Here is an 18,447-nt window from a genome sequence, read left to right as displayed (position 1 = left end):
GTGTGTATGTGTGAGTGTATGTGTGTCTTTGGGGGGAATGGTGTGTATGTGTGAGTGTGTGTTTGTGTATCTTTGGGGTAATGGTGTGTATGAGTGAGTGTTTGTGTGTCTTTGGGGTAATGGTGTGTATGTTTGAGGGTATGTTTGTGTCTCTTTGGTGGAATGGTGTATATGTGTGTATGTGTGTGTGTCTGTGTGTATGTCTTTGGGGAAATGGTGTGTATGTGTGAGTGTGTGTTTGTGTGTCTTTGGGGGAATTCTGTGTATGTGTGAGTGTTGTGTGTCTTTGGGGTAATGTTGTGTATGTGTGTGTGTTTGTGTGTCTTTGGGGGAATGGTGTGTATGTGTGAGTGTATGTTTGTGTCTCTTAGGAGGAATGGTGTATGTGTGTGTGTGTGAGTGTGTGTGTGTCTTTGGGGAAATGGTGTGTATGTGTGAGTGTGTGTTTGTCTTTGGGGGAATGATGTGTATGTGTGTGTGTGTTTTTGGGGGAATGGTGTGTGTGTGTGTGTTTGTATGTCTTTGGAGGAATGGTGTGTATGTGTGAGTGTGTGTTTGTGTGTCTTTGGGGGAACTGTAGGCTGTGGGGAGAGGTGGGTCCCAGCTCAGCTGCAGGATGCTGTGTGATCAAGGGGAAAGTGCGGGTGTAGGTTACTACCAACTATGAGACTTTAGCCATGACCTGTCCTTATCCATTACTTGTTGATAACATTACAGTTTCTTCATCTGTAAAATGGGGATAACAGCAGAGCTTTGCCCCAGAATTATTCTGAAGATTAAATAAAATGATGCCATTAGAGCATTTAGCCCCATCCCAAACACACAGTCAGTTGTGAACTCTGAAAATCTGAGACAGGTCTCAGTGAATTTAGCAAGTTTATTTTCCCGAAGCTGAAGACGCACCCATGACACAGTCTCAGGAGGTCCTGATGGCGTGTGCCCAAGGTGGTCGGAACATAGTTTGGTTTCATACATTTTAGGGAGACATCAATATGTGTAAGATGTACGTTGGTTCCATCCAGAAAGGCGGGATAACTCAAGCAGGGAGGAGGCTTCCAGGTCACAGGTAGGTGAGAGACAAATGGTTACATTCTTTTGAGTTTCTGATTAGCCTTTCCAAGGGAGGCAATCAGATACGCATTTATCTCAGTGAGCAGAGAGATGGCTTCGAATAGAAAGGGAAGCAAGTTTGTCCCACGCAGTTCTCAGCTTGACCTTTCCCTTTAGCTTAGTGACTTTGGGGCCTCCCAGATTTACCTTCCTTTCACAATGTTGTAAAAATGTTTATGTAAAAAGTAGGTAAAACCATTGATTTCACAGGATGCCACTGAGGATTGAATACATGCATAAACTGTTTTATAACATTACTTGTTGATAACGGTCAATAACATCTACTTTACAGATCCCCTAATGTGGAGTCTGGCAGCTGTACTCCACATGTAGGCTTTTATATCAGGATCCCCTAGTCAGTGTCCAGCAAATGTGTGAGTTATCTAGGGCTTTTGTTAAAAAAAAAAAAAAAGCCACCACAAACTAGATGGCTTAAAGCAGCAGAAATATACTTTCCCACAGTTCTAGGGGCTTGGCATCTAAAATCGGGTGTTGACCGGGCCACGATGCCTTCGAAAGCTCTGGGGAAGAATTGGTTCCACGCCTGTCACGTGGCTTCAGGGGGTGGCCTATAATCCTTGGTGTGCCTTGGTTTGTAGCTGCATCATTCCAGCCCCTGCCTCTGTCTTCACATGATGTTTTCCTCTTTGTCTTCTTCTCATCTCATAAGGACACAAACCACTGGACTTAGGATGCATCCTGATCCGGTGTTAACTCATCGTAACGTGATTGTCTCTACAAAGATCCTATACACAAATAAGGCACTGGAGGCCGCAGTTCAACCTAAAGTAAAGGCTCAGTGGCTTCTGATATTGTGGGCTTTTTTTCTGTCAGAGTTAGTACTTGCTAAGACCAGGGATGAGGACTGGATGATTCTTTTATTTATTTTTTTTTTATTTTAAAACGGAGTTTTGCTCTTGTCGCTCAGGCTGGAGTGCAATGACGTGATCTCAGCTAACTGGAACCTCCCCCTTCCGGGTTCAAGTGATTCTCCTGCCTCAGCCTCTTGAGTAGCTGGGATTACAGGTGTGCGCCCCCACATCTGGCTAATTTTTGTATTTTCAGTACAGATAGGGTTTTGTGCCATGTTGGCCAGGCTGGTCTTGAACTCTTGACTTCAGGTGATCCACCAGCCTCAGCCTCCCAAAGTGCTGGGATTACATGCATGAGCCACCACACCTGGCAGGACTGGATGGTTCTTGAGTCCGAGCTCTGTGTTGGGCTCAATGGGAAGCACTTTATGCATTTATTTAATCTTTGGTGGCGTCCTGTGAAACAGATGGTTTTATACTCTTTGTACATGAATATTTATACGACATTGACTGTGTGCTAGGGAATGAAGCTAAATGCTCTGCTTGCATGCTTTTATTTAATCTTCAGAGCAATCCTGGCAGAAACTCTGTTGCTATCCCCATTGTACAGATGAAGAAACTGACTCACAGTGAGGCACAGTAAGGACAAATTCATGTCTAAGTGTTGATGTTGACTTAGGAGAATTAACTCTTGTTCTTTCAGTTCAGAAATCAAGTCCTCCGTATGCAGACGTATCTTCCCTTCGTGGGGAATTAAGTCAGTGAGTGACAGGCTCATGACCCGCCCTCTTCCAGACCTGCATTACCAGCATGTAATTCAGAGTCATGAGATGTTTGCTCTGGAGATTTGGAGATCAAATGGGAGAGGAACAGTAGGTGAACGTGATTAAATCATCATGTCTTTGTAGGAAAAAAAACCCCACTAAGATGAGATTTTAGAATTTCATGATCAATCTTTTCAGGCTAGAAAAACAACTTCTTCCTGGGGAGTGATCCTGGGGTTCCTGGGAGAAGGAGAAGTTGAGGTTCAGCTGCATCCCAGAATCTCCTCTGGGGTATCCTGCAGGAACCTCAGACAGCCTGTCTGATCCTGAGCTTGGCACCTCCTCTGTGCCCAATTTCCTTCTCCTGTATTTCCTATCACTGTGATCAATGCCACTGACCACTGTGTGACCCAGGCTAGCAACTGGGACATCAGCCTGGACTTAGTGTCCTGGTTATGGGTCAGGTAAAGTCCCAAACCCCACATGTCCTTCTTGGACAAGGCTGTGTGGCCTTGAGCAAGCCACTTGACCTCTCTGTGCCTCAGTTTCCTCATCTGTAAGACAGAATAAATTCTACCCGCTTTGTTGGATGGTTCTGTGGGTCTGTAACTTTTTATGTGTAAGTTCAATAAATGTTAGCTATTTTTTTTTCTCCTCCAGTATATAGTCAACCCACCTCTCTCTTATCTCCACGGCCACAACTATCTCAGGTCCTCATTATCTCCCATCCAGATGCCTCCAGGAGCCTAAGGCCGCCGCCCAGGCCCTGTCCAATCTTTTCTCCACATGGTCAGAGACATGCTTCCATGATGCTCAGCTTCCCTACACACAGGGGCCCTGTTGAGCAGCAAGGATAGAGGCCCACACAGCCTGTGCACCAGGGTTTCTGGGACAGCTTTAACCACACATGGACGGGAGGCGTGGCAGGTATAGTCCCCACTCACCATTGTCCTTTTGCACCCTTGGCCAGCACACTGGGCTCCGGGAGGACCCCATGGATCCCATCCATTGGGCTGCATGACTTCTAAGCCATATAATCAAAGAAGCACCAGCCCCTCCCCTGGTATGATCAGGAGCTGCCATTCAGCAGCAATGTTGTGGGCAGACGCTTGGCCTCCAGCTCCAATCCACTTATCTGCATTTGCCCACTGGGAGAGCCAGCCCTTCCTTGGCATGAGCAGGAGTTTGGGGGCCAAGCCTCAAGGATATAGCAATATGCCCTGTGCCCCTGCAGAAAGTTAGCTTCCATTACATTATCATTGATGATTAGGGGAGTTTCAGCCCCTCCCCTGGCATGACCATGGGACTATGGGTCTAAGCCTTGAAGCAGCTGTGTGATGTGGTGGAGCAGATCTTCCACCACACCCATTACCAGGTTTGATTGCCACAAGCCCTCAGCTGCAGCAGGTCTCCAGGAGCTCTGGAGGAGACCATCTCCCTCTCTGGGAGGCCAGTGGCAAGGGGATCAGTCACATTGACCCTTAGTTCTCAGCATCCCATTCTATTTAGAAGAGCAAATCCCTGGATGGTCCTCCCTTCCCTTCCTCTCCAGCCTGGCTCAAATTTTTTCCTCCCTCAAAATAACTCCAGCTTGGCTGGGCATGGTGGTTCACACCTGTAATTCCAGCACTTTGGGAGGCTGAGGTGGGTAGATCACTTGAGGCCAGGAGTCTATAGTCCCAGCTACTCGGGAGGCTGAGGCATGAGAATTGCTTGAACCCCAGGAGGTGGAGGTTGCAGTGAGCTGAGATCATGCCACCATATTCCAACTTGGGCAACAGAGCGAGACTCTGTCTCCCCCACTCCCCCACCCCACAAAATAACTCCAGCCATACTGAACAGCTGGTAATTCTCCAAACTCCCACATCCCTCTTTTCCTGGCCCTTGACCCTGCTGTCCTCTCTGTCACCATCCTTCTGCTATCACCCACCTCGCTGCCACCTTTCCTAGGAACTCTTCTTCACCCTCAAGTTCTGGGCTTAGGTGCCACCTCCTCCAGGCTGCCTTCTCCTGCTCACCCCCACTTCCCGGCCAGCAGGGTCCCTCTCCTCTGTGCCTTGTATGCCACTGCACTTTTTCTGACTTGGGATTCTGTGTTTGGTATTGTGAGTAGTTATTGATTCATTTTATGTAGGGGAAATTCATGTAGTGTAAAATTAATCATTTCAAAGTGAACCAGGTGTGACATTTAGTTCATTCACAAGATTGTGCAACCATAACCTCTATTTAGTTCCAAACCTATTTCATCACCCCCCCAAAAAAAACCCATGCCTATTAATTGCCTGGGCTAGAATGCCGTCTAAAAATGGGTATGCCTGTAATTGTGTTTAATAATAGAGACATGAAAAAAAAATCTTCCTCTACAGATTTGCCTTTTTGGGATACTTCATATAAATGGAATCAGGAAAAGGATATATGACCCTGTATGTCTGGCTTCTTTTACTTAGCATAGTGTTTTTTGAGGTTGATCTACATTGTCACATGAATCAATACTTCTTTCTTTTTTGTGGGTGAATAATATTCCATTATATGGACATACCACATTTTGTTTATTCATTTCTTAAGTGATGGACACTTGGTTGCTTCCATGTTTTGGCCATTGTAAATAGTGCTGCTGCGAGCATTTGTCTACAAGTATTTGAGTCCCTGCTTTCAATTATTTGAGATCCGTACCTAGGATGGAACTGCAGTGAGAGTTTATTGTTTATTGATCCTTTTCACTAGACTGGAAGCATCTTGAGGGCAGGGGCTGGCATAGTGATGCCTGGGGACAAAGGGGATGAGTCACAGGGCACCCAGAATAGATGTTTTCATCCATCTTCAATCATCTGCCGTTTGTCAGCATTGACATGATGGCCCAGGCTCTGTCTGGTGGTTTGATCACTTTGTCGTATTAATTCAGTCCTTGCTTCACTGTGATATCTGCTCACATGTCCACTGTCACCTCCTCGTCCTTTTCTGATTAAAATAGCCCCAGGCACCTTTTTTGTCTCTGTGTCCTGCTTTCTTTCTTTCTAGAGGACTTACTGTCATGGCATATATGATAAATTTGTTCATCTACTTTTTTCATCTGTTTCCGTACTAAGAATGTGAGCTCTGCAAAAACAGGGTTTTTTTTGGGTGTGTTTTATTTGTTGTTCTATTCTGGTGTCCAGAATGGTGTGTGGTACATAAAGCGTGTTCAAATATTTGTGAAATAAACACTTAATCTTCACTGTACCCTCCAACAAAGCCATAATTATCCCCATTTTACGAGCCCCCAAACTGAAGCTCAGAGAGGTTAAGTGATTTGGCCAAGGTCACGGAGCTGGCCAGTGGAGTAACCAGAATTCTGTTGGATTCTTCTGGTTCCCAATCCCATATCCTTTCCATTTCATTCAGGATGGGCAACAGCTTGTAATGTTAATGCCTAAATCACTACTTTGTGGCTTTGTGGTGCAGTATTTGATTAAGACAGCTTAGGAAATAGATTTACTTTCTTCAACAGGCTTTACTTAGGCTAACCTGACAATGAGTTTGTATTCCCTGAGCAAATACATCAATCCAGAGCTTACCGATGTGTTATTGGGTGATGGAAAAACTTGTCTTAACTGGATTCTCTGTTCTATTCCTAGTTCTTAGAGCTATTTAGCTTCAGCTAAACGTCAGCTTCCTCATTGTAGAAAGGGTGAGAATGGTAAAGCTGTCAGAAGTGCTACACACTCTTTAAAGAGCAGATCATGATGTATTACCCCAGTGTTGAGAAGTACAATGCCAATAGCTAGCATTTATGGTGCACCTATTGTGTGCTGAGAGTTGTGCTAAGCACGTGACTTGTATTTGTGCATGTGACCCTCATAGTAGTTCCTGAGGTAGGTTTTATTATTGTCCCATTGCACAGGTGACAAGGCTAAGACTCAGAGAAGTTAGATGAGTGCCCAAGGTCACACAGCCATAAGGGGGAGGGAGTCAGATTTGGAGCGCAAGTCATCTGACTCTAGCGTTGACCCTCTTACTCACTGGGCTAACGTGTATGTGTCAATATTTGAGAGTAGATACCGCAAGGATGGTGACTTTGGCAGAGTGTGCTGGCAAGCCTGGGAGGAGGGAAAAGGAGATCCTTTTGAAAAATGAGCCTTTATTTCAGCATCTATTCCGGTTTGAATGATCTATGATGGCAGTTGGAGGCCCCAGTTCTCTCCCACAGACATCCTCATCCCCTGCTTATTGAGGTGGCTGGAGTTTCGGGTTTGAATCTGGCTGCCAGTTAACATCTCTCTTGTGACCTCAGGCACGTCTTCATCTCTTTGCATCAGTTTCCTTACCTATAAAATGGAAATTAATATGACCCTTTGCACACAGAGTTAAAAAATTAAGTTAGATGTAAAACAGTCCCAATAAAACAAGTGAAGAAGACAGACGAACCATTAAATATGGTCTTAACGGCATTTCTTTTCCTCAAAAAAAAAAAAAATCCACCTTAAACCATCTGGAAGGCTCTAGAATCAGATGTTGACAGGGATGATGGCTAGGCTGTAGGACAGCATTGCCTTTTTTCCTTATGTCAATTTTCTAATTTTTCTGTAATGAATGTATAATAACAAAATGAGTTGTTTTAATTAAAAACGGGACAGTGAGTCAGTGTTCATGAAAGCACTTTGGAAGCAGTGAAATGCGCTATAAATTAGCTCTTGTTACGGTCGTTATAGTAATTATTATTGTTATTGCTAGTCAGCCAGGAATTTCTTTCTGCCCCAAATCTTCTTCCTTGGCCCATGATGGAAGTGCCCATGTGGTTGCCTTCCTCTGGGTTCTGGCCAGTCTTTCTTCATTGACACCTGGCTGAGTTCTCTCCATCTTTGCTGCCACCACCCAAGCCAGAGCCCGCAACATCTCTTGCAACTCCCTGAGATATCCCTTAATTGGCTTCTACTTCCCCTGCAGCAGGCTGAGTGATCTCTGAGAAATGAAACTTCAATCAATGTCTCCCCTGCCTCAAAACTCTGAATGGCTTCCTGTTGATATGAAAGCCAGTCTGCACCTCAGCCAACAGATCTGGCAGTCTGTTCTCGCTTGTCCCTTCAGCCTCTCCTTGAGTGTCACCCCATTGTCACCACAACTTGGGAACACTGCTTTCACGCAGGCATCCTGGAAAGAGAACCAGGAAAGTGACTTCCCTAACTTAGATGGTTTTGAAGCCTGGACATTTGGTATTGTTTGGTTTTCATGCATTTAGAGCTCTTAGCATGGAGGATGCAGAAAGGCTTTACATAGTTGCATGAGAGTCTATCTTTAGACCAAATTTGTATTTGCACTGTTAATATGGCAAATGAATGAAAAATGTTAATACACCGTTGAATTTTTTTTTTTTTTGAGACAGAGTTTTGTTCTTGTCGCCCAGGCTGGAGTGCAATGGTATGATCTCAGCTCACTGCAACCTCTGTCTCCCAGGTTCAAGTGATTCTCATGCCTCAGCCTCCCAAGTAGCTGGGATTACAGGCACATGCCACCACACCTGGCTGATTTTTTTGTATTTTTAGTAGCAGTGGGGTTTCACCATGCTGGTCGGGCTGGTTGTGAACTCCTGACCTCAGGTGATCCACCTGCCTCAGACTCCCAAAGTGCTGGGATTACAGGTGTGAGAGCCACCTTGCCTGGTCTACCATTGGATTTTTAAATTTCCTTCTCTCTCTGTTTTTTTTTTTTTTTTTGATTCAGTTTATACCAGGGCTGAAAACCTCAATTTGAATTCATAACAGTGGGGATTTAAAAAAGTGTCTATTCTTTCTAATAAGCTATTAGAAGAATTAAAAAAAAAATAGCCCTTTCTACTTCTAGGCCTTAGCCTGTATCATTTCCCAGCTGGGTGTGCTCTGTCCTTGGTGTGACAATGCCCTTCCTGTCCTTCACAGGCCAGCATGAATGTCACTTCCTTAGGAGGCTTTCCCTGATCACTCTACTAAAGTAGGCCCTCCGTATTCTTGTATTTTATTTTTAATTTCTAAAATGGAAATTTTTGATTGAAATAATTGTAGATTCACATGCAGGTGTAAGAAATAATACAGACATCCCTTCTACACTTTGCCCAGTTCTTCCCAACGGTAACATTTTGAAAACCATTATACAGTATCACCAAATACAGCATCACAGAATATTGATGTTGATACAATCCACCAATCTTGTTCAGATTTCCCCAGCTTTGTTTTCACTCGTGTGTGTGTGTGTGTGTGTGTGTGTGTGTGTCTGTGTCTGTGTCTGTGGGTACATTTAGTTCTATGTATTTTTCTTTTTGAGGCAGGGTCTCACTCTATCATCCAGGCTGGAGTGCAGTGGCGTGAACATGACTAACTGCGGCCTTGACCTCCTGAGGTTTAAGTGATCCTCCCACCTCAGCCTCCCAAGTAGCTTACACTACAGAGTGCACCACCGTGCCTGGCTGATTTTTTTTACTTCCTGTACAGAGAAGGTCTTACTGTGTCACCCAGGCTGGTCTTAAACTCCTGGGATCAAGTGATCTTACTGCCTTGTACATTTGGTATTATTTGATCCCAAAGTGCTGGGATTACAGCCACGAGCCACCACAATGGGTCTACTTCTGTGTGATCTGATCACCTGTGTAGGTTCATGTATTTACCGCCGTGAAGATGCTGGAGAGTTCCAGCACTCCAGGGTTCCCTTGTATTGCGCTTCTCTCACCACATCCCCTTTTCTCCTACTCCCTTTTCTGCCATCCCTAACCCCTGGCAACCATCAATCTATCCTCTGTTTCAAAAATGTTGTCATTTCAAAAATATATATAAATGGAGGCATACAGTATGGAATCTTTTGGGGTTGGCATTTTTTGCTCAGCCTAATTATCCGGAGATTCGCCCAGGTTTTTGTATGCATCGGCACTTGGTGCCTTCTGGCTGAGCTGTGTAGCACATGGTTTGTGTATAGAGAGAGAGCCTGTAGCCCAGGCTGGAGTGCAGGGCCGCAATCTTGGCTCACTGCAATCTCTGCCTTCTGGGTTCAAGAAATTCTCCTACCTCAGCCTCCCCAGTAGCTGGGATACAGGTGCATGCCACCATGCCTGGCTAATTTTTTGTATTTTTAGTAGAGACAGGGTTTCACCATGTTAGCCAGGCTGGTCTTGAACTCCTGACCTCAAGTGATCTGCCCACCTCGGCCTCCCAAATTGGTGGAACTACAGGCGTGAGCCTATGTGCCCGGCCACCCCTAGTTGTATCACGTCATTCTGTTTATTTCCTTCCCAGCACCAATAACCATGTGAAATCCTTTGGTGAGCATGCTTTCTTGTCTATCATGACTCTGCTTTGGCAGAATGTAAGTCCAGGGGACCAGGGTCTCGTCTGTGTTGCGTTTGTGTCTTTCTCAAGCAAAGGGGCGTAGTTGGCACTCACAGAATGTTTACTGGACAAATGCATGAATGAGAACATGGCGACATAGATCTGGAAGAAGTATGAGGTGAGCAAGGAAGTGGTCAGGGAGGGACTAAGGATGAACTTGACTTCCTTGGAATTTGTGTATCTCACATGAGGGTTAGGTATTAAAATTTCCATGTAAGGGAAAACTTATCCTTTAAAGTCCTTTAAATCACTTTGAAACTTCCGGAACTGGGACCTTGGGAAGCTCAAAAGGCAAGAATTAACTTCTTTGCTTTTCTGAGCATTTGGGCTGTGGGGTCTTCCCAGCGATGGGGCAGAGGAAGGCAAGGCTGTTGAATGGGGAATAGGGTAACAGGGTCAATAAAGGGATTGAATTCTCTTTTTGGAGGGGCCAAGTGGGGGTGGTTGGATTTATGCAGATATGCTTATGATGTAACGTGGGTGTGATGTAACATGCATATGATAGGATGTCTATATGATGTAATAGGCATATGAAATAGCATTCATATTATGTAATGCGCATATAATGTGACATGCATATGATGTAATATACATGATATAATGTGCACATGATGTAATATGCATATAATGTGCATATAATGTAACATGCATACGATGTAACAGGTATATAATGTAACGGGTCTATGATGTGATGGGCACACGGCATAATGTGCATATGATATAATTTGCATATGAGATAACATATATACGATGTAACAGGCATATAGTGTAACATGCCTATGATGTGATGGGCACGTGATGTAATGTGCATATGATGTAATGGTGTATATGGTGTAACCCACCTGGCTTTCTCATGGCTTACCCATTGTCTCTGTTCTTCTGTTCCAACTCAGGAGGCAACCTTTCCAAACAAGACTGGACCATCCAGTGGCCCACCACAGAGACGGGGAAGGAGAACAATCCTGTGTGCCCCCCAGAGCCCACCCCGTGGATCCGCACCCATCTCTCCCAGAGCCCGAGGGTCCAGTCCAAGTGCGTCCAGCACTATTGTCACACCAGCCCCACTCCCGGGGCCCCTGTGTACACCCACGTGGAGAGGCTTACTGTGGACGCCTACCCGGGCTTGTGCCCGCCCCCGCCACTGGAGTCGGGCCACCGTTCCCTGCCCCCATCGCCCCGGCAGCGGCATGCGGTCCGCACCCCGCCACGCACCCCCAACATCGTCACCACCGTGACCCCGCCAGGCACGCCGCCCATGAGGAAGAAGAACAAGCTGAAGCCCCCGGGGACCCCACCGCCCTCCTCCCGAAAGCTGATACACTTGATCCCGGGGTTCACCGCACTGCATCGGAGCAAATCCCATGAGTTCCAGCTGGCGCACCGCGTGGACGAGGCCCATACGCCCAAGTGAGTGCACTCGGTGGGTGCCCTGGGGCGGTCCAGCCCTGGCCTGCGAGGGGCTGTGCTGTGGCCCCAGGAGCTGACCAGGTCGGGGAAGCCGGGTACAGACTTGTGTTCCAGGCTCTGGTTGAATGAAAGATGGCTTTTTACAGAGGGTTCTGAGAAAATGAATAGAACAGAATTTCCCAGAACTGGCCATTTAAAAAATATGATTAATACTCTATGGCCTAGGGGCTAAATCTGATACCCAGCCTGATTTTGTAAATAAAATGTATTGGAACACACCCATGATCATTCCTTTATGTGTTGCCTATGGCTTCTTTTGTGTGACAATGGCAGAATGAGAGTGGCCTACAGGGCTGAAAATATTTACCATCTGGCTTTTTACTGAAAACGTTTGCCAACCCCTGCAGAGTCCAGCCTAGTGCTGCTCCTAGAAATAGGATACGAGGCATGTATTAACCTTCAACTTTCTAGTCGTCACATTAAAACGAATGAAAAGGAACAAGTGATATTGTCATGATACACCATTTAACCCAATATATGAAAATGATATTTTAACATAGAATCAATGTAAAACGTCATTACTGAGATAGTTTGCATTTAAAAAAATACAAAGTCTTTGAAACTGAATGTGTATTTTATATCCACGGCTCATCTCAGTCAAAGGTGGAAGGAAGCAGGACACACTGGGGAAATCGACAGAGGACCCCTGTGGGGAAGGGAGCAGGTGTGTGATGTAGGGTTAGGCAGGTTGCTGTGTTATTCACAGTAGCCAAAAAGTAGAAACAACCTGTGTCTATCAGTAGATAAATGAATAAACACAATGTGGTCTATCCATACCATGCAATATTATTCAGCTTTAAAAAGGAAGGAACTTCTCTTTTTGTTGAGATGGAGTCTTGCTCTGTCACCGAGGCTGGAGTGCAGTGGTGTGATCTCAGCTCACTGCAACCTCTGCTTCCCAGATTCAAGCCATTATCCTGCCCCACCTCCTGAGTAGCTGGGACTACAGGCCTGTACCACCACGCCCGGCTAATTTTTTGTGCTTTTAGTAGAGATGGGGTTTCACCATGTTGGCCAGGCTGGCCTCGAACTCCTGACCTCAAGTGACCTGCCCGCCTTGGCCTCCCAAAGTGCTGGGATTACAGACATGAGCCACCACGCCTAACCTGGGAGGAACTTCTGATCTATGCTACAACATGAGTGAACCTTGAAGACAGCATGCTAAGTAAAATATGCCAGACACATGAAAATAAATACTGTATAATTCCACTGATATGAGATACCTAGAGTAGACAGATTCATAGAGGCAGAAAGTAGAACAGTGGATGCCAGGGCTGAGGGGAGGGAGAATGGGGAGTTATTATTTATCATGTATAGACTTTTAGTTTGGGATGATGGAACATTCTGGAGATGGATGGTGGTGTTGATTGTACAACAATGCCGGGGTACTTACTACCGCTGAACTTAATACCGTACACTTACAAATGGTTAAGATGGTAAATTTTAGGTTTTGTGTATTTTATCACCATTAGAAAAAAAAAAGGCAGGATTCTGTAAGCTAGGGGTTGGCACACTTTTTCTGTACAAGGGCAGATAGTAAATACTTTCAGGCTTTGCAGACTATTCGGTCTCTGTTGCAGTTGAACTCAACTCTATCAAGTAGCATAAAAACAGCACAGATAATAGGTAAACAAATGGGCATGACAGTGTTCCAATAAAACTTTATTTATAAAAACAGGCATCCGGTCCAATTTGGCCCATGAACTGTGTTTACTAAGCCCTGTCTGAAGCTGTGGTGTAGAGTGTGATTCTCTTTTCTGAAGCATTGGGAGTGCCGTAAAGGGATTGACATAGAACACGTGATTTTACAACACTCATAGTCAAGCTGCTGTGTGAAACCTAGCTTGGAGAGATAGAATGCATGTTTGAGACCTCTGAGGGTGAAGCAGAGGATAGATGCTTTTCTGATTGGAGTCGGGTTTGATTTGCATGGTTTTGTGAGAGCCACAGAGATTGGGGCTTGCTGAAACCTCAAGGTGAAGACATGGGGGACAGTTACAGGAAGGCTGGGAGTGCAGGTTGCTAAGGTGGAAGGTGGGAGAGGCATTTGGGGTCTGCTTGCTACGCTGTGTCCACACTCTGTACCCTTCCCAGTATGCACCACCTAGTAAGGCGAAACTTGATCAGAAAGCCAACTCTCCAGACACATCATCTTTTTTTGTTTGTTTGTTTTGTTTTTCAAGACAGAGTATCACTCTTGTTGCCCCGGGCTGGAGTACAATGGCGCAACCTCGGCTTGCTGTAACCTACACCTCCCCGGTTCAAGCGATCCTCTGTCTCAGCCTCCTGAGTAACTGGGATTGTAGGCATGTGCCACTATGCCTGGCTAATTTTTTGTATTTTTTTTAGTAGAGGCAGGGTTTCATCATGTTGGCCAGGCTGGTCTTGAACTCCTGACATCAGGTGATCCACCCACCTCAGCCTCCCACAGTGCTAGGATTACAGGTGTGAGCCACTGTGTGTGGCCTCACTCATCTTTTAATCTGCAAGATGGTGGCCAAGTGAGAGAGGAAGCCCTTTGGTTTTTAAATGTGACCTTTTTCCTAGACCCCTGAAGGATTTATTCTGCCTAGATAGGGCTGAATGGCCCACTTCTTCAGTGTCTTCCAAATTGACTTGGCCATCTTTAGTGCTTCTTGGAATTTGTATATCAGGACTCAGGTGGAGTTAAGCTTTGCCCTTCAAGTTTCTTCTGGCTGAGTTATCAAGCTCATCACTTCCTCAAGGCTGGTAGTTCCTTGGCTCACCTTGGGGCATGCTGTGGTTCATGGCAAGGAAGCAGTAGAGGAGAGGAACAGAGTGGTCAGTTTGGTGATACGGAAAATGCCATGGGACCATTTAGCCTGGGACCATGCCTCCAGGTTCACAGAGATATCAGGGCAGCAAGCCTGGGGGTGTTAAAAAAAACCTAAGACAGAAACAACAGTAGCCTGAACAACGTCAGCAGCAGGGGTTATGGAGAGAAGTGAATTCTGACCAGGATTTATAGAGGAGGCGTTCGTTGAGGAGAGTCCCAATTATTAGACTGATAACAACAGTCATCATTTACCTGGGCATAAACTAGTCCTGATTCTGCCAGGAAGTAGCCTTTTGACCTTGGATTTAACCTCTCTGAGTCTTAGCTTTCTCAGCCATGGAACCAAGGGGTTAGAATACATTTGTGTTTTTAAATTCATTGTCATGACCCATTTGTGGTTGGTAGCATCATTTTAATGGGTTGTAATCAGCATTAAAAAATGAAATTGACTAGCCTAGACTAGGATATATTGGAACACATTGTACATGGTAAGCATTTTAGCGTTGTTTTGTAAAACTTGTTTCAGATAAGTACAGGCATCCTTCAGAGATATTGTGAGTTTGGTTCCAGACCACCATGATAAAGAACCTAAAGTGAAGCACACAAATTTTGGAGTTTCTCAGTACATAGAAAAGTTAGGTTTTATACCATACTATAGCCTATTAAGTGTGTGATGGCATTATGTCTTAAAAGACAATGTACATACATTCATTTAGAAATATTTTAATGCTAAAAAATGCTAATGATCATGTGAGTCTGCAGTGAGCCCTGCTCTTTGCTGATGGAGGTCTTGCTTCGATGTTGATGGCTGCTGACTGATCAGGGTGGCAGTTACTGAAGATTGGGCTGACTCTGACAATTTCTTAAAATAAGACAACAATGCAGTTTTTTACATAGATAGACTCTTTCTTTCACAAAATATTTCTCGGTAGCGTGTGATGCTATTTGATAGCCTAGTAGAACTTCTTTCAAAATTAGGGTAAATGCTTTCAAACCCTGCCACTGCTTTGTCAATTAAGTTTATATAATGTTCTAAAATGTTTGTTGTCAATTCAACAATGTTCAAGGCATCTTTACTTGGAGTAGATTCCATCTCAAGAAACCACTTTCCTTACTCATCCATAAGAACCAGCTCCTTGTCTATTTAAGTTTTATCATGAAATTGTAGCATTTCAGTTTCCACTTTAGGCTCCACTTTAAATTCTATTTCTCTTGCTACTTCCACCACATCTGCAGTTACTTCCTCCATTGAAATCTTGAACCCCTCAAAGTCATCCATGAGGGTTAGAATCAGCTTCTTCCAAACTACTGTTAATGTTGATATCTTGACCTCCTTCCATGAATAATGAATGTTCTTAATGGCATCCAAAATGGTGAATCCTTTCCAGAATCTTTTTTTTTTGAGATGGAGTCTTGCTCTGTCACCCAGGCTGGAGTGCAATACAGCAATCTCAGCTCATTGCAACCTCCGTCTCCTGGGTTTTAGTGATTCTCCTTCCTCAGCCTCCTGAGTAGCTGGGATTATAGGAACCCACCACCATATCTGGCTAATTTTTGTATTTTTAGTAGAGACGGGGTTTCACCATGGTGGCCAGGCTGGTCATGAACTCCTGACCTCAGGTGATCCACCTACCTTGGCCTCCTAAAATGCTGAGATTACAGGTGTGAGCCACTGTACCCATCATCTAGAAGGTTTTTATTTTACTTTTCCCAGATCTGTCAAAGGAATCACTATCTATGGCAGCTATAGCCTTATAAAATGTATTTCTTAAATAATAAGACTTGAAAGATAAAATTACTCCTAGTCCATAGGCTGCAGAATGGATGTATTAGCAAGAATGAAAACCACATAATCTGCTTGTGCATCTTCATCAGAGGTTTTGGGTAAGCAGGCGCACTATTGATGAGCAATAATATTTTGAAAGGAGTCTTGTTTTTTTCTGAACAGTAGGTCTCAACAGTGGACTTAAAATGTTCAGTAAACCATACTGTGAACAAATGTGCCATCATCCAGGCATTGTTCCATTATAAAATACAGGTAGACTAGATTTAGCGTAATTCTTAAGAGCCCTAGAATTTTTGGCATGATAAATGAGCATTGGCTTCAGCTTAAAGTCCCCAGCTTTAGTAGTTCCTAACAAGAGAGTCAGCCTGTTCTTTGGAGATTTGAAGCCAGGTCTTGACTTCACCTCTCTAGCTCTGAAAGTCTGATGGCATTTTTTTTTAATATAAGACTGTTTTGTCTACATTGAAAATCTGTTCTTTAGTGTAACCACTTTCATCAATGATTTTAGCTAGATCTTCCGGATAACTTGCTGCAGCTTCTCCATCAGCACTTGCTGCTTTACTTTGTACTTTTATGTTATGGAGACAATTTCTTTCCGTAAACCTCATGAGCCAACCTCTGCTGGTGTCCAGATTTTCTTCTGCAGCTTCCTCACCTCTCTCAGCCTTCATAGAATTGAAGAGAGTTAGGGCCCTGCTCTGGATTAGGCTTTGGCTTAAGGGAATGTTGTGTCTGGCTTGATCTTCTATCCAGACCACTAAAACTTTCTCCATATCAACAATAAGGCTGTTTTATTTTCCTGTCATTTGTATGCTCATGGGAATAGCATTTTTAGTTTCTTTAAGGAAAATAACATTACCTTTGCCTTCACAATTTGCCTAGCTTTCCTCTCATTTCGGCTTTTGACATATCTTCCTCACTAAGTTTAATCATTTTTAGCTTATGATTTAGAGTGAGAGATGTACAACTCTTCCTTTCACTGGAACAATTAGAGGCTATTGTTAGGTTATTAATCGGGCTAATTTCAATATTGTTGTGTCTCAGAAAACAGGGAGGCCCAGGAAAAGGAGCGAGATGAGGAATAGCCTGTTAGTGGAGCAGTCAGAACACACATAACATTGATCTATTTACTTCATTGTCATATGGGCACTCTTTGGAGCACCCCAAAACAATTACCATAGTAACGTGAAAGATCACTAATCACAGATAACCATAACAGATACAATAATAATGAAAAAGTTGGAAATATTGCTAGAATTACTGAAATGTGGCACAGGGACATGAAGTGAGCTCGTGCTGTTGGAAATGTGACACCGATAGACTTGCCCAATGCTGGGTTGCCACAAACCTTCAATTTGTAAAAACATGTGATGTCTGCAAAGTGCAGTAGAGTGAAGTGCAATACAACAATATATGCCTGTATGCCCTTTTCTTTTTCCCCCACTGGAGACTCTTCCTATTCTGAACAGCTTTGATTCTAGAATAAACCCCATCAGGGAGTAGGTGAGAAGGTGTGAGAAGTCTTTACCCTCTATTCTGTGAAATGTAGCCAGAGATACTTCCAGAGCTATTCGGTGCATCCTGGTTCCAGTTATCTTTCTTTCCTGTCTGGGTTCTTCTCTCCTTCAGTCCTGTAGTCCTGCTGGGGACCATCTCTGTGGCTAACTTGGCAGTATTCAGTCTGCTTTTATTTCCTCTTAATGAAATGAATCTGAGTTTCAGCAGTCACAGATCTTTGTGAACAGGATCCAAAGCTTTCAAAACTGTTGGTTCCTGTGATTTTTCAAGCACACAATACCAAAGGAGGTCTTGGGTTGGAGAAAGCCTATCTTTTTTTTTTTTTTTTTTTTTTTGAGATGAAGTCATGCTCTGTCGCCTAGGCTGGAGTGCAATGGTGTGATCTCACCTCACTACAACTTCCACTTCCAGGGTGCAAGGGATTCTCCTGCCTCAACCAACTGAGTAGCTGGGATTACAGGCACCCACCACTATGCCAAGCTAATTTTTGTATGCTTAGTAGAGACAGGGTTTCACCATGTTGGTCAGGCTGGTCTCGAACTCCTGATCTCAGGTGATCCACTCATCTTGGTCTCCCAAAGTGCTGGGATTACATGCATGAGCCACTGCGCCCAGCCAAGGAAGGCTATTTTTAGACCCTTTGTCCTTGGTGCTCTCAGGCACACCCTTGCTGGTGTTTATCAGATGGTGTGTTCGGTTTTTCCGCCTGTCCCCAGTAGTATCTCCTGCGCCTTTTCAGAATGAGCATGACAAGAAAACAAGAAAATAATAGCCATAGCATGTCTGTCATCTCCATTGGGAGATTTGCCATTTAAGTATGTTGTAATATGTTAGAACTGCTATGATTAGTCTAAGCAAAGCCATT

General features: G+C 44.3%; 1 protein-coding gene across 4 annotated transcripts in view; it reads left to right on the top strand.

The window, feature by feature from the left end:
- Window positions 1-18,447, top strand: part of KSR2 (kinase suppressor of ras 2) — a 531,211-nt gene that overhangs the window by 207,341 nt on the left and 305,423 nt on the right. For all 4 annotated transcript variants that reach the window (XM_032241015.1, XM_032241004.1, XM_032241019.1 and 1 more), the window contains exon 4: window positions 10,908-11,421. In XM_032241015.1, the coding sequence (XP_032096906.1) occupies window positions 10,908-11,421 (514 nt within the window). The remainder of the gene's footprint in view (window positions 1-10,907; window positions 11,422-18,447) is intronic.

The sequence above is a fragment of the Sapajus apella genome, unplaced genomic scaffold (genome assembly GCF_009761245.1).
Source record: "Sapajus apella isolate SASKATOON/1434 unplaced genomic scaffold, GSC_monkey_1.0 scaffold2, whole genome shotgun sequence".
Classification (NCBI taxonomy): Eukaryota; Metazoa; Chordata; class Mammalia; order Primates; family Cebidae; genus Sapajus; species Sapajus apella.
This window is presented reverse-complemented; position numbering and strand designations above follow the sequence as displayed.